We start from the raw sequence: 14,807 nt of genomic DNA, 5'->3' as shown, positions 1-14,807 counted from the left end.
AACGCATATATGTAATTTCAGAGTAATTTCCTGAGCCAACGCTTCATGATGAGGGACCCGTTAAGCTTCTGGTGCCTGGCAGATCCCAAAATAGCTTCGCAGAAGGAGCATCAGCCAAGCCCCAAGGTTTGGAACGGGCAAAGTCAAGTTACGGGAAGGAAACAAAGCAGGAGCGATAAGAACTTGACCAAGATAGCCTGGCAACTCTTGTGGATGATCAAGGGACTGAATCCAGATTTCTTAGGTCTAAAGAGAATTTGCCCTTGATTCAGATCCCCAATTATCTATGTAATACTGGAGAAATATTGTTTTATTTGCATTTGTATCCTGCTGTTTTAATTGTGCTTTGTAATGGCCTTTGGCTACACACAATAAATGTTATCGTATCGTAGTAATACTTCTCGCCTTTCCCTCCACTGGGCCTCGGCTTCAAATTATGTCAGCTGCCAAATTCAAAGTACTGTTGCCAAGATCATTGTCCCTAGGTCCATAGCATTCTCCCCCAGCCCGCCAAAAGCTGCTCTTCATTCCTCCCCAAATGCACATTTATTTTCAGAAGCTCACCGTTTTGTTCTGTGCAGAACGAGTATTTCTTTTCCTCGTCGAAGTTGGAGGTGGTGCTGCACCAGAGAGTAGAATCAGTGCGGCCTTCCGAAGTGCATGAGTAGAAAGTTCTCCCGTTGTAGGTGAACGGGAAGACGCAAGGCTCCCCGTTAGAGTTCCCCCCGTAGGTTTGGGTCACAGCTGTGCAATGAAACAGAACATGGCATCAGGATCCTACAGTGCAGCCCCAAATACAAGAACATGCAGAATTCGTCAAGGAGCCTTATCTTCGTTTTGGGTTTTTCTCAGGACTTGTGGCCTTGGGATGGAAGTCTTGATTCCTAATGTTTCACCTGCATCTGTGGCTGGCATTTTCAGATTACTATAATGATAACTAGGGGCCAAGCCGTTGCATTTAGGAATACAACGGGTGCTAGATTGGGGGTGGGGGTGGAAGAACTCTGTGGATGGCCTCCCCCTCCCCCCAGGCTGAAGGCCCTCGGGAAGAGAACTCACCAACAAGGGCAGCTCTCATGTGGCAGGGATCTGCAGCCTCCAAACCTCAGAGGAAAGTGGAAGGAGGAGGGGGTGGTCAGGGGTGGGGACAGAAGGTGATTGGCTGGTTGCTGGACAGTCAGGCAAGCCGGTTGGAAGCGGAGGCACTCAGGGGCGGGACAGACTCCCAGAGTGGGTGTTAAGGACTGAGTGGCACTTAAGCCATGAGACACCTCCTCCAAGCCCTTGCCAGAAATATATTATGGGATACAGATAACAACTGAATTTTTATAATCCACCCTTCCCAGCTGGCTCAGGGTGTGTAACAGGAAGAGATGCGTTCTCTCACTGGCACAGAAAAATGTTATGAATAAGGACTTCCAACCCCAAAACAACCAAAACCAACACTTGATTCCGGCCATGAAGGCCTCTGACAATACATTAACCTTATCTTCCTTTTTTATCGTTCTGCTCACCTTTCCTTCCATGGCACCTTCTCAAACCAACATTTAGTGCAGGGCTAGTCAAACTGCGGTCCTGGCAGGGGCTCATGGGAATTGTAGTCCATGGACATCTGGAGGGCCGCAGTTTGACTACCCTTGATTTAGTGTTTCTAACAACACTCCACAACAACCTGTCAGAGAGGGCAGTATTATGGTCTGATTCCTAACCCACCCCACAGGGTCGTTGTGTGACAAAAATGGAGGAGGGGTGAACAACCTCAGCCGCTTTGCGTGCCCGGGGGGAGAATTAATCCAATAAATAATGAATGAATCCAATAAATAAATAGGGCTGAGGTGATGGCTTCACAGCCTGCCTAAGTTCAGCAGGTGAGATTTGAACTGGGACCCTGACGCTTTTGAGCACCAGGCTTATCAGCATCCAGCGGGGCTAATTCCTGTGGAAACTTTGGCGTAAACTGCTCAGCCATGCAGCTCAGCACAGCTCACTCCAGCTACTCCTGGTCTGCCCCGTTGCAGAACTGCAGCCACAAAGCCCCTGGAGGGTTTGACCTTTTCTCCAGGTTGCTCTCTGACTGATTTGACCTGGATCCTGGCCCCTTCTCCACCAAGCAGAGCTGCAAAGGAGCCTTCCTCCAAGATGAAGAACCACTGTGATTATTTAGCACACCTCTAAGCCATCTCTCTGGGCAGCCAGCTTTCAAAATACAGAGTACTAAGAATATTATGGAAAAGAAGAGTTGGGTTTTATACCCCACTTTCTCTGCCGGAAGGTGGTTCAAAGCAGCTTACAATCTCCCCAGAACAGGCAGCCTGTGAGGTAGGTGAGGTCATACAGCTGGCTGCACGTGGAGGAAGATTAAAGCTCACCGCTCTTAACCATAAAAGCTTTCCGTGATAAGCCTTCAAAACCCAACATCAAAAGCTCAGCTAGACCATAAAAGCAACACCGAAATAGTCGAGCAACTTAAAGGGAGACTCACAGTTGTCCTCGGGCTAGAAGCAGGCTGTACAAACAATGCTAAGACGGTGGTCAGGAGCAATGTTTTGGCCTGGTGCCTAAGCAAGAATGAAGGGCCATGTGCGCTTCAAGGGAGGGGGCACATAAAGGGAGCAGGCCTCATGGGGCAGGCCTTAGCTGGCAACTGACCCTTCAAACACCCTGCCTCCCCGCAAAAAACTCAGGGCTTCCGGGGCAAGAACCAACTCTCTGAATTCAATCCCTGAAACAGGCAGGAAGCCATTGCAGATCCTCCCCAATGAGGTAAATGAACTCCCTGCCTCTTGCCCCTAACCAGGGCCTGGCTCCGCCTATCGAAACCAGTGTCAGTTCTGGACAAAGACGGCCCCTGGCCAAGCACATTACAGCAATCCATCCCAGCAGAATGAGAGAATGTTTTCTTCAAAGAATGGCCACAGCTGGCGCATCATCCAAGGCTGATAAAAACGCACAGAGGAGACCTGGGCCTACAACCGTGGGCCAGGATCCAGAGCCCTCCCCGAGCTGTGAATCTGCTCCCCCAGGGGAAGGGGAGGCGCAACCCCCTCAAGCCGTAACAACACCTCGGTCCCACCTAGACTGAGTCCAGTTGACTGGCTGCCAGCGGCCTTCCTTCAGGCCTCATCCACCAGGCTGCGTTGCTAAGGAGAATCGGGGCAGGGAGCCATTTGTAGATTGGTGGCACCACACTCGTGATCTCTCCCAGCAGCTCCTGGCCACGACAGGGCCTGCCAAAGCCTCAAGGCAGGTTCTCCCATGGCACTGCCCTGGTCCACAGAGTAAGATCGGAACCAACAATGGACCGCGGGCCCCCAACTCCCATCACAGCCTGGCTCTCCAGGGGGATACCACGGTCAAAGTAGCTAAAGCCACCGAGAGGTCCAGAAGAATCAACAGGGGTACACGTCCCCACCACCCTTGTGGTGAAAAGCCTCCCTCAGGGCAGCCCAAACTGCTGCCCTCCTGAACCCGAACTGACACGCGTCTACAAAAATCCAGCTCCTCCAGGACCACCGGAAGCTGTGTAACCAGCTTTGAAATGCTGGTTTTATGAACAGAGGCAGATTGTGAGTGGGTGGGCAGGAAGGGATGTGCCAGTGTTTGTCTCTTGTGGTCCTTCCTTGCAGACCCAGGGAAGTGCTGATCGCCACTGTGGGATTACAGGTGAATTTCCTCCAGGCCAGGCTGGATTCTGGAGATTTTTGGTGGTGGGGATCACTTGGGCATGAAATTGGGGTCACTGTGAGTGGGCAGGCAGTTGTGAGTTCCTGCATTGTGTGTGTGTGTGGGGGGGTTGGACTAGATGACCCTGGGGATCCCTTTCAACTCTATGGTTATAATTCTATGATTCTAACAAGCCCCTACTCAGGGATCTTGCCACCCACCAGGAAGGAGCTATTTGGGTAATTTGGGTCCAGGCATGCCTTCTTCAAGAAGGGCGTCATGACTGCATCTTTCAACTGGGTCAGAACTACATTTGCCCAACCTAGCCCCCGAGTCAAGGCGTGGTGGGCCACACCCTTCTAAGGTGCTTGTCCCTACACCAGAGAAAGGACCCTGGCCCTTTTCAAAATCCTAGTCCCACCAAGTAGCTCCCCGGTATAGTCCACAGACCATCCCAGATTCTGCCAGCCAAGAGTCTCTCTTCAGACCAGGCCGTACCTGTTTCCTGGCAACTGACTCCATTGCCCAAGCAAGTGCAGAGCATAGTTTGGCTGCCCTGGGTCTTGAGCCACTGCATGCCCACGGAATACACCATGCCATTGTCGGTGACGCAGTGCCCGTACGGGGCAGGCTGTGGCTGTGGCTGGTAAAGGGCAGTCTGTACGTCGGTGAAGGTGGTCGATACGGCCCCTAAGGCAGAAGACGGAAGCAGATGGTTAGATCGACGGAAGAAAAAGAGCTGTTTTTTGTACCCCGCTTTTTACTACCTGAAGGAGTCTCAAAGCAGCTTACAAAAGTAGCAGCCCTTTGAGGTAGGTGGGACTGAGAGTGCTGAGAGAACTGTTTTGTGAGAACAACGCAATCAGGGCTGTGACTAGCCCACGGTCACCCCAGGTGCCACATGTGGAGGAGGAGTGGGGACTCAAACCCGGTTCTCCACATTATAGGTCACTAGTGTTAAGCACTACACCACACAGAGACCCAGAAGGCCTTTGCCGTTGAAATGGCTCAGCTGAACTCCCAGCACCCTCTTAAAAACAGCTTCTTTTACATTAAGTTGTGTCTCCCCCACATGCACACACAGATGCGCCTCAGCAAAGCAGTAGGTCCCAGTCAGACCAGCAGCTAGCTGGCCCTCCCTGCCTGAAGGCTGGACCCCGTGACTCCAAGTGTGGGATTTTGGGCAGGGGGTGAGGAATCACAGTTTCATAAAACGTGCAGGTGGGGCAGTGTGGACATTCTCCACTGTGTGGACATTCTCCACTGACCGGTGGCTTGCAGGGACGCGTGTCTCTCACACTTCCACTCCCCTCGGCCATTCCCTGTGCAAATGCACTGCAGGAGATTCCCACGGTTATCTTTCTTGCTCCAGGTGTCTCCAATTCTGTAGGACGTCCGGGTGTCCTGGTCATTGCACCTGTCTGGGGAGGAGAAAAACAGGCGTTAGCAGAGAACCCCAGCCCGCAAACACACTGATCCAGTTAAAGACTGCGGACCTCTTTTATTTAGTTACAGAACTCCAAACCCAGATTCCTATTCATCACTGTCTTGATTCATGTCCGTTTTCACAACTGTGACATGAGATGTTCCCATCCTGCAATGGGGAATGAGAGGGGATTGACACCCAGGGACAGAATCGAGAGTTTTACCCAGCAACGTTTAAGGAAAACTGTTTCCCTCCAAACATAGAAGAGCCCTGCTGGATCTGACCAGTGTTCAATCTATCCTAACATCCTGTCTCACACAATGGCCAGCCCCTTCTTCTGGTGGGCCAACAACTGGGCATAGCAGCTGAGGCCTTCCTAAGAACATCAGAAGAGCCCTTCTGGGTCAGACCAGTGGTCCATCTAAGCCAGCTTCCTATCTCATGTAATGGCCATCCAGTTCCTCTGGCGGGCCAACAACAGGGCAGGAAGGCTGAGGCCTTCCTAAGAAAAGCCCTCCTGGATTAGACCAGCGAGGGTCCATCGAGTCCAGCATCCTGGCTCACACAGTAGGCTACTACTTGATTTCAAAATCTCCACAGCCAATCAAATTATCCAATGGCTGCTTGGAAGCCTTGTTGAGCAAAAACCCCACTTCCTCAAAACACTAGTTGGACATCAGGAAAGGTTTGGGTGGACACCATAACACCCACGGCACCACACTGGGTAGCCCTGGTCTTTTGGATGCCTCTCCTTTTTTTTTTGTTTGCTTTGCCTCAGCCCAAAAGATGGACAAAGAAAGAAGCCAATCAATACTCTGGGACCAGGGGGGGCAAATTTCTGGAGGTCAACAGAAAACAAATTCTACAGTAAACGAAAGAAAAGGTCTTATAGGGACAGGTTCTCTCTCAATGGTTGGGACTCCCAGTGTATTTTTCTGTTATGAAACTCTACCACACTGACTGCATTAATCATGTATTGCCACGGAACCCGTATATGAAAACTGCCAACGTTGTAACATTTAAGTAAAACTGCTACTGAAAATGCTGTATATATTTACAGAATACAAAAGCATTCACATTACATATTTCTGTAGATCGTTCGTACTACACATTTAAAGTAAAACATTTTTACTTGGTTCATTCCAAAAGGGAAGGGGGGAAAAATTGAGGAGGGGGAGTATAAAGCATGCCAGCTTTGCTGCTGGAAAAGCTGAAAACATCCTCAGACCTTTTTTATGGTGTGAATTTTGCCCATGAAAACGTTGCCATAAGCAGCACAGCACTCATTGTACTCAAGAAAATGTTCCATGGGAGTTTCTTTTTCCAAAGGCTACTTCCTGAATTCCCTCCATTTTCCCATTGGAAACACGGGGGAAAAGCAGGAGAAATTGCTAATGAATTTTCGGCAGTTTTCCCCAGGCTGTCTCACCTCTGAACCGGGATCGACACAGCAACTGTTTGCTTGCATGAAAAACAGCTGTCTAAAATGCCCAGAATGAAGTGTGGTTTTACTCACAGTGCGACACAGACCGTAAACAATGCTCAAGGGCAATGTTCAAAGAGCACTGTGGCCCTTCATGCACCGCCCCCCGCAAACAGCCATCTAAGATGTGCAATCTTCAAAGAGCACTGTGGCCCTTCGTGCACCTCCCCCCGCAAACAGCCATCTAAGAAGCACTCCCACTAGCCTCTCTATTCACACAGCCCAAAATGAACCTTTCCCATCTCCTTCCTCTGCCTGGTAAAGGGAACCAGCAGTGAAAAGCAGTGAGGCCTGCAGAGATGCCAGGACAAAGGCATTCCCCCCCCCTGCCCCCGGTCACAGGAGTTGGTAGAAGGAGACCTTGGCGCCTCTCCAAATCCAAATTCGAGGCTCTTTGGCAGCAGGGACCAGCATGTGGGAAACACATTAGAAAGACGCCAGCTCAGATTGATGGGAGACGGCGCGTTTGCCAGGAAATTAGTCTGCAGCTTGATACATGTCTGTGTGGATGGGCACGCTGGGACCAAACTTTCCAAAACATTGGAACCCGAAGGCCTAAGGTACAATGCAGAAAGCTCAGCCTGACGCCTGGATGGGAATAACACCTGGTGGGCGTCCATCCTTTAAGGGGGGAAACGCCGTTCCCGTAAGCCAGCGGCTGCAGACTTTGGGAGAAAGCTATACAATGAAACTGTAAAGCTTCTCAATCGGGGCAGGAGAGTGCTTTCCCCCCGCTGCATGGCTACTTTGCAGGATCCTGCTATTGAAAACTAGGAGGGAAGGAGATCAGAAGAGTCCTGAAGCACTTCCACAGCTGTCCTCCGCTGCAGGAAATAAACCCCGAAATAAACCCCTGAAAGGGCAATGGGTGCGTGGTTTGAGGTCATGATGCAGAATGACGCCACAAAGACTTGTTCAAGGTGGGTTGAACCGAAAGGGTCCAAGAAACTGCCTAAACTGGACTGGGCACTGCAGGTGGCAGGTGAGCTCCAAAATAAACAAAGGACTGGTATAACCCACAGACCAGATGTTGTCCTTCGACTTGAGTTTTAAATCCAGCCCACCCACATACCAAATGAGTGTTGTACGCAAGGCCCGATGTCTCACCTGCATCCTTAGAACATTATCTGTCTATCAAATTTCTAAGTTGTCTTTCTAGAAACCCGCTACGGGGGCTCACGAGGCACAGAGATAAATGAGCTACTTGCCAGATGCTTGGGGGCAATTCCTGGGGAAACGACACAAGACCCGTGCAGTCTTCGAGAAACATAGGAATTATTTGGGCTAGCATTTGTACTAAGCCCTGATCTAAGCTAAAAGACACTTCTGGACGGTGCAATGAAAGATAGCAGAATACCCCATCATCTAACCATACCTTTGCCCTTGGCATTTTAAAACGTCACCTAACTGTTCAACATTTGCATATCAGCTTGAAATTATACATACAGAACCAGGGACCTATGATCTGTGAGAGGCATCTCTTTCCCTCCCCACCCCCCTCCACTGTTTGCTCTTTCCTGGCAGTCCCCAGAGCCTCTCCCTTTTACCTCCTTCCTACTCTCCCCCCCCCCCCACACCAGCCAACCTCAGGAAAACACTAGTTGTGTGATGCATTGTTCCACACTGCTGGCCATGGGACCTAGACCCATAGTGAGGAACTTGGAATAACTTGTGGGGGGCCCCTCACTCTCCCCTACATCTGGTCTTTACACTAGTTTTGTCTCTCCTCCTGGCAGCCCCCCTGTCCTCTCAAATTTGCCTGCTTCCTTCTCATCAACCAATCAACCTGTCTTTTACCTGCTCCCCATTGTCAGCTGTATTTTATTATTTAGTTCTTTTTTGGCCATATCGTGTGATCCAACTCAATGAAGAGAGCAATTCTGCTAGGACTGGTCATGGTAAAAGGAAACCAGGCCGACAAAGAACACATCAGATACGATCAAAATGGACACCGGCCAGAACATTGCACAACTAAAAGAAGCAGTGCAAGATTGGAAAACGTGGCAAAAGCTGGCCCACAGGATCGCCAAGAGTCAGTTACAACTGAAGAGCCAACATCAATATCCTCCTCCTCATCTTTTATGCTCTGCCTTTCATCACAATGTAGACCCAAATCAGCATCTCCTCTCCTCTCCTCCATTTTATCAGAGGTGAGGAAGGTTGGGGTGAGAATGCATAAATGGCCCAAAGTCACCCAATGAGTTCCCACAAAAAGTGAGGATCCAGACCTCGGCCCCCCAGGCCTGATTCTGAAACTCTAACTGCAATATTCATAGAATACTAAATAAGAGAATGAGCAACACAGATAACAATTACTAATAACCATAAAAAACATTTATAGATGACATATATCCATCTATCCTACAATTATTCTAGATATTTGCTCTCTGCAGGATCACTTTAGCCCTTATTTTCTTAGCCGCAAGGGTGCAGCTGATGCCCAACAGCAGTAAGCAGCTAGGCCTGGGTGTCAACCAGGTTGGGTGGAATCAAGGAGCCAGGCGGCTGGTCCTGGTTCCAATGAGTCCTCCTGCAAATACCAGAAAGGCCATAGAAAGGTTGCTTAGCAACAGCCACAGGCATTCATCACTTCAGGCTACAGGCACTGCTTCTATTGTTTTAGGGAAGGTGGTTTGCACCTTGAAAGAGCCATTACTGGAGGGATGAGAAGACAGGTAAACGGTGAGGGAAGCCCTTCACCTCACCTCAGATACACAAGAACTCCACAGCGGTGAGCCTCCATGCACAGAGATACTCCGGTAATAAAGAGTAGCATGGAGAATTGTATGTTTCATGTCGATATGCCAATCAGCAATCAACACTGTATATTTCATATACTCTGTTAGGCTTACTCCAGGGAAGTGCACATTATGGCAAGGGACCATATGGGCACCCCCCTGGCATGAGTGGATACCTACTTCGTGATGTGCAGGTGATGCGCCCACTGCCTTCTCCCAAGCAGGTGCAGTCCACCATCATCCAGCCTTGATAGGGCTTCTCCCAGATCTCGCCGACCACATAGGAGGTCCCAGCAGAGTTGTCATAGCACCGTTCCGCTGCAGAAAACGAATTGGACAATGTTGGAAGAACGGTGGAAGCTTACTTTATTCACAGAACTTCATTTGGTCCAAACTGGACGGCCCAGGCTAGCCTGCCCTCATCAGATCTTGGAAGCAAAGCAGGGCCAGCCCTGGTCCATAATTGGATGGGAGACCACCAACAAAGTCAAAGGTCACGACACAGAGGCAGGAAACGGCCAACCACCTCTGAATATCTCTTGCCTTGGAAACCCCATGAAGATCACCACAAGCGAACTGCAATTTGATGACATGCCCACCACCACCACCACCACCACAAACAAACCCACATTCTCAATCCAGTCTCAATGAAAAAGCCACATTCCCAAGAGATACCAAGGAAATATTAATATCTATCCCAAAGAAATGAGGCAAGTAAGGAAAAAATGACACGTGGAATCGAACAAGGACTCCCTGTCTGTGCTGAACCTCTTCTGAATTCCGGAAAGCATACATGTGAAGGGAAAAACATTACTGCCACTCTAGGGCTAGGACTCTTTGCCCTGATGCTCTAGATTTCTATGTGTGGGAAACATTTTTGTACAGAAAGGGCTGCTGCGGAGCATCCCGGCCACCCAAGTGACATCATCCTATGGGATAAAATCCAGTGTACTACTTCCGTGAGCAGCAGAAGTAGCCTGTCTTTGGCAGGTACAAACCAGGGGGTTTCTGTAGATAAGCACTGAGAGGCTTAAGGCATGAAGATTTCCTCCTACTTGCAGCCTGGGAATATGTTTTAGATGAAATGACTGAGACAGCCAACAGTTATCTGCCACAAAACCCCAAGAGCACACATGTGCCAAGCTGTTAATGGAAAAGAGAAGAATTGGTCTTTATGCCCCACTTTTCACTACCCGAAGGAGTCCCAATGCGGCTTGCAAACACCTTTCCCTTCCTCTCCCCACAACCGACCCCCTGCTGTGAGGGAGGTGGAGCTGAGAATGTTCTGCAAGGACAGCTCCGAGAGAACTGTGACTAGCCCAAGGCCACCCAGCTGGCTGCATGTTGAGAAAGAATGAGGAATCCAACCCAGTTCTCCAGAGTACGGGCTGGCCCTCTTAACCACGACACCATGCTGGCTCTTGGTGCCCCACAGACGGAGTCTGAAGCTGCTCACTGCCCACCTCGCAAAGACAGAAGCCCCAAACGAACACCTACCCACTGGCTTGCAAGTCCATTCGCCTTTCCCATTGCCAAGGCACACACATTCAAGCATGTAGCCGCCCGTCTCGTGAGGCCTGCGCCAGGTGTCACCAATCTTGTAGGACTGACCCCCTTCATGGCAGCGATCTGTAGAAATGGAACAGTTGGATCTACTGAAGACCAAGACCCCGGGGCCAGGGGTTCTCCAAGGTCTCCAAGGCCCAAGACCCTTCCCGCCAGGACTGAGCTAGAGGCCTTCTGAACCCACCACACCACTGAATCCTAGAGCCTGAGATCTTCCTCGGATCCAAGGGTCTGGGGAAGCTCTCCCTGCTAGACAGCCATCACGTATGGTGAGGGGGAGGAAGAGGCCCTCTTCTCTGGCTTGGGATCTATATGGAACATGAGCATTTGGAGTCATGAGCACTCTTCTTCTGTGGCAGGGTTGCCAGCTGAGTTGGGAAATATTTGGAGACTTTGGGGGGGTGGAGCCAAGAGTGGGTGGGATGAGGGGCAGGGATGGATCTCAGTGGAGTATAATGCTATGGAATCCACCCTCCAAAGCAGCCATTTTCTCCGATCTCTATCACCTGGAAATGAGCTGTAAAAACCAGGGGATCCCGAAGTCCCCCCTACTGAGTTTGACTCAGTTCTGTAGAGATGTCTAATGACTACAACATGGTATTTTCTTGTGACGTCCAAGGTGTCTTGTACCCACATCCAGGCTCAATGCCAATTATTCCGGCATGCTTTATATCCGGGGTAGTCAAACTGCGGCCCTCCAGATGTCCATGGACTACAATTCCCAGGAGCCCCTGCCAGTGTTTGCTGGCAGGGGCTCCTGGGAATTGTAGTCCATGGACATCTGGAGGGCCGCAGTTTGTACAGTTACTGCTGATAAAATCAACCGGCTTTAATCCATGTCCATGGCGGGGGGGGAAAGCATAACTGACTAGCTCAGGAGGGTATTTTTATAAAGAAACAGGATTGTAATCAATTATTATTATATTTACTACTTGCCACTCCCAGGCAAGCTGGCTCGTGGCGGGTGCACTGTGTTTATTTTTGGTATCAGCCTGATTTCCCTACACGATCTTCTAGCTTTGTAACCCACTTTTTGCATCCTGGCTTGCTTTCGGTGTGCCTGGTTTTCTAGCTCTGTAATCCCAACATTATTGCGATGTTTACTGGACATCTTACACTCCCTAACTGAATATTTTGGGTATTTTGTAATCCACCTTGTGCTTCAGCGAGAAAGGCGGACTACAAAGGACCAGATAAATGAAAGCACGTTCCCAGTTCCAATTCCTCACTGGCCTGCAGAATGCTTTGCGCCTGCTGTTGGACAGTGGCGGGACAGGCCTAACTCCAGCTGCACTGCAGCAACTTGGGGGGGGGGTCCCAAAGCAGGGGCACCACGCATCCCAGACCTACTTGCGATCGTGCAGCTGATTCTCCCACGGCCAGCTCCGATGCATGTGCAGTCCCAGATCATGGAGTCCTTGGGGCGTTCGTAGGTTTCCCCAACTCGGTAAGCAGATCCAGTGTATTTGTCAAAGCAGGTTTCTTCCGCTGAGCGCAAGGAAAAAAAAGAGTATGACCATCCGGAACAGGCCCATTTCAGGTTCCAGATTCCCCTCGGCCCTCTTGTGAGCGGTGAAGCCTGGGGCAGCGACCACATGGGCTGTGAGGGGAGGAAGCAGGCCCAAGGCCCAGGGGCTGCCAAGAGGTGAAGGAGGAAGCACCACAGCCCTCTGAAAGCAGAAGCCAAAGGCCTGAAGAGGTGGGACAACCCACGGAAAGATGTCTATAGGGAAAAAGCCCTCTGACAGGTACTGACAGGGCAAGGAGTGGGTCAGCTTGCACACAAAAACTAAACTTATCCACCAGGTCTCTAGGCTCGGATGCTCTCCCTACAGTAAAAGACGTCGCACAACCTCACTGCCTCGAGATCCAGCAACAGCATGAATTCCTACTCCCTGCCTGAATTACTCGTCTGCACACAGAAATTCTGTGCAACTTTTGGGGAGCAACTTCTTCGCTGCTTAGGCAACCCAGCAGTTAGCCGGAATATCCCAATCCGTTCCCCACCTCCAGAACTTATTTTAGTTTTATATTTCATTTCTGTCCGTTCCCGGGAACCAGCACACAAACGCAGGACCTGGGCCAAAGGTTCCCATCCCTTTTACCTGCGGGGTTTCCGGGGAAAAGTTCCTTTCTGCCGCCTTAGCGTTTGCTCAACCGAGCAGGCAAGAAAAGCCCCACTCTGGGCAGCTCAGCAGGGTCAGCCCTGGTTTGTGTCTGGGGGGGGGGGGGACCACCAGGAAGCAAAGCACCCCCAGACAAAAACTTCCGTAAGGGTCGGCCACGACCGCATGACCGCATTTTGCACCGACCGAGAAGTGAAAGAGCATCACATTATTCTGGGGAACGGGAGAAAAGCCATCCCAGGAGGGGGTTGGGGACCAACCAAAAGTGCCCTGGAGTTTCTCCTGGCAGACGCCTTCCCACCTGCTACGCGAATGGTGGCCAACTCGATGCTCTCTTCAGTAAGTCCTGGGGGAAAGTTTTGTTTCCAGGGTTACCGAGGTCCCAAGGGCGGTGGAAACTCTCACCCTTCCTCCCGTGTTCCGTTTCATCTGGGATGCAGCAGGCGGGTGGACGGGGTCCGGATGGCCTACGGCAGGGGTAGTCAAACTGCGGCCCTCCAGATGTCCATGGACTACAATTCCCAGGAGCCCCTGCCAGCATTCGCTGACAGGGGCTCATGGGAATTGTAGTCCATGGACATCTGGAGGGCCGCAGTTTGACTACCCCTGGCCTACGGGCAAGCCGTGGGGAGGGGGCTCTCCAGATGGCCAGGGAGACCCCCGGGGGCAGGGAAGGGGGCGCCAGCGGCTTCAAGGCTCCCACTCAGCTCGTCCAGAGGCCCCCTCCCGCCGTGCTGGGGAACTCTGGCTGGCCAGGCCCTCCCGCCCTCCCCCAACCCACCCCCCCCCCCGCCGCGCATCCCTCGCCGCCTCCGTCCACGGTGGGACTCACGCTCGGGCTTGCTCTCGCAGTTGAAGCCGCGGCTGCCGCCGTAGCAGGTACAGACGAGCGTGTTGCCCAGGTAGCTGCGCTCCCACTGCTGGCTGATCTGGTAGTGCTGCCCGTTGTCGTAGCAGCCGGCTGCGGGCGAGAGACGGAGAGAGGCGGGCCGGATCAGGCCCTGAGCCCAGGCGGGAGACCCCCACGGAGAAAGGGAAAGGGAAAGGGAGACCCCCCACCACCCCCACCACCAGTGCCGCCGCTTACGCTTGCTGGGGCCGGCCGGGACGGCTTGCTGCGCCTGCCGGGGGCTCCTCTCCGGCGTGGCCCGAGCCCAGGCGCCCGAGCCCAGGCATAGGAGCAGCAGCAGCAGCATCGCGCGCACCGACGGCAGCATCCTCCCGCTCTGCTTCGCCTCGCCTCCGGGGCTTGCGCTCCGCCCGCCCGCGCGCCCCCTTTATGGGCCGCCCCCCCTCGGCGGGCTCTGCCGGCCGCCGCTCCTGATTGGCCCGGGGGGCGCGGCAACCCCGCCCCTGGCACCGCCCAAGCACCCCACCACACCCCCCGCTCTACCCCACCCTACCGCGCCCGCTCGGGAAGGGGGGAGCCGAGCCACGCTGCAGCGCCGTCGTGCAAGGCCGAGGCAGCGGGAAGAAGGAGCAGCCTCCGAGCCGGGCTGGGTTCCGCGGGCAGCCAGCTGGGGGACCGGCCGGGGGCCAGGCTCTGTTCTCTCCGAGCTCCCTCGACCCTTTCTACCCCTCTTGTGGGGAGAGGAAGGGGAGGCGCCTGGGAGTGGCTCTCTAGGGCAGGGGTAGTCAGCCTGTGGTCCTCCAGATGTCCATGGACTACAATTCCCATGAGCCCCTGCCAGCGAATGCTGGCAGGGGCTCCTGGGAATTGTAGTCCATGGACATCTGGAGGACCACAGGTTGACTACCCCTGCTCTAGCGCAGTGAAAAGCCAGGCATGAAATAAAGAAAAAAAC

At 52.3% G+C, this 14,807-nt stretch overlaps 1 protein-coding gene across 6 annotated transcripts in view; it reads right to left on the bottom strand.

Annotated features, from left to right (window-relative positions):
* The window catches only part of FN1 (fibronectin 1), an 84,128-nt gene extending 69,858 nt beyond the window's left edge, over positions 1–14,270 (bottom strand). For all 6 annotated transcript variants that reach the window (XM_077319308.1, XM_077319310.1, XM_077319311.1 and 3 more), the window contains exons 1-8: positions 14,090–14,270; positions 13,835–13,963; positions 12,227–12,364; positions 10,808–10,939; positions 9,491–9,628; positions 4,932–5,084; positions 4,162–4,353; positions 565–744 (exon numbers count right to left, since the gene is read on the bottom strand). In XM_077319308.1, the coding sequence (XP_077175423.1) occupies positions 565–744; positions 4,162–4,353; positions 4,932–5,084; positions 9,491–9,628; positions 10,808–10,939; positions 12,227–12,364; positions 13,835–13,963; positions 14,090–14,219 (1,192 nt within the window). In that variant the 5' untranslated portion in view covers positions 14,220–14,270. The remainder of the gene's footprint in view (positions 1–564; positions 745–4,161; positions 4,354–4,931; positions 5,085–9,490; positions 9,629–10,807; positions 10,940–12,226; positions 12,365–13,834; positions 13,964–14,089) is intronic.
* Positions 14,271–14,807: the final 537 nt, after the last annotated feature.

Source organism: Paroedura picta, chromosome 2 (assembly GCF_049243985.1).
Source record: "Paroedura picta isolate Pp20150507F chromosome 2, Ppicta_v3.0, whole genome shotgun sequence".
NCBI lineage: Eukaryota > Metazoa > Chordata > Lepidosauria > Squamata > Gekkonidae > Paroedura > Paroedura picta.
Note: the sequence above shows the minus strand (reverse complement) of the source record. Positions and strands in the feature narration are given on the sequence as shown.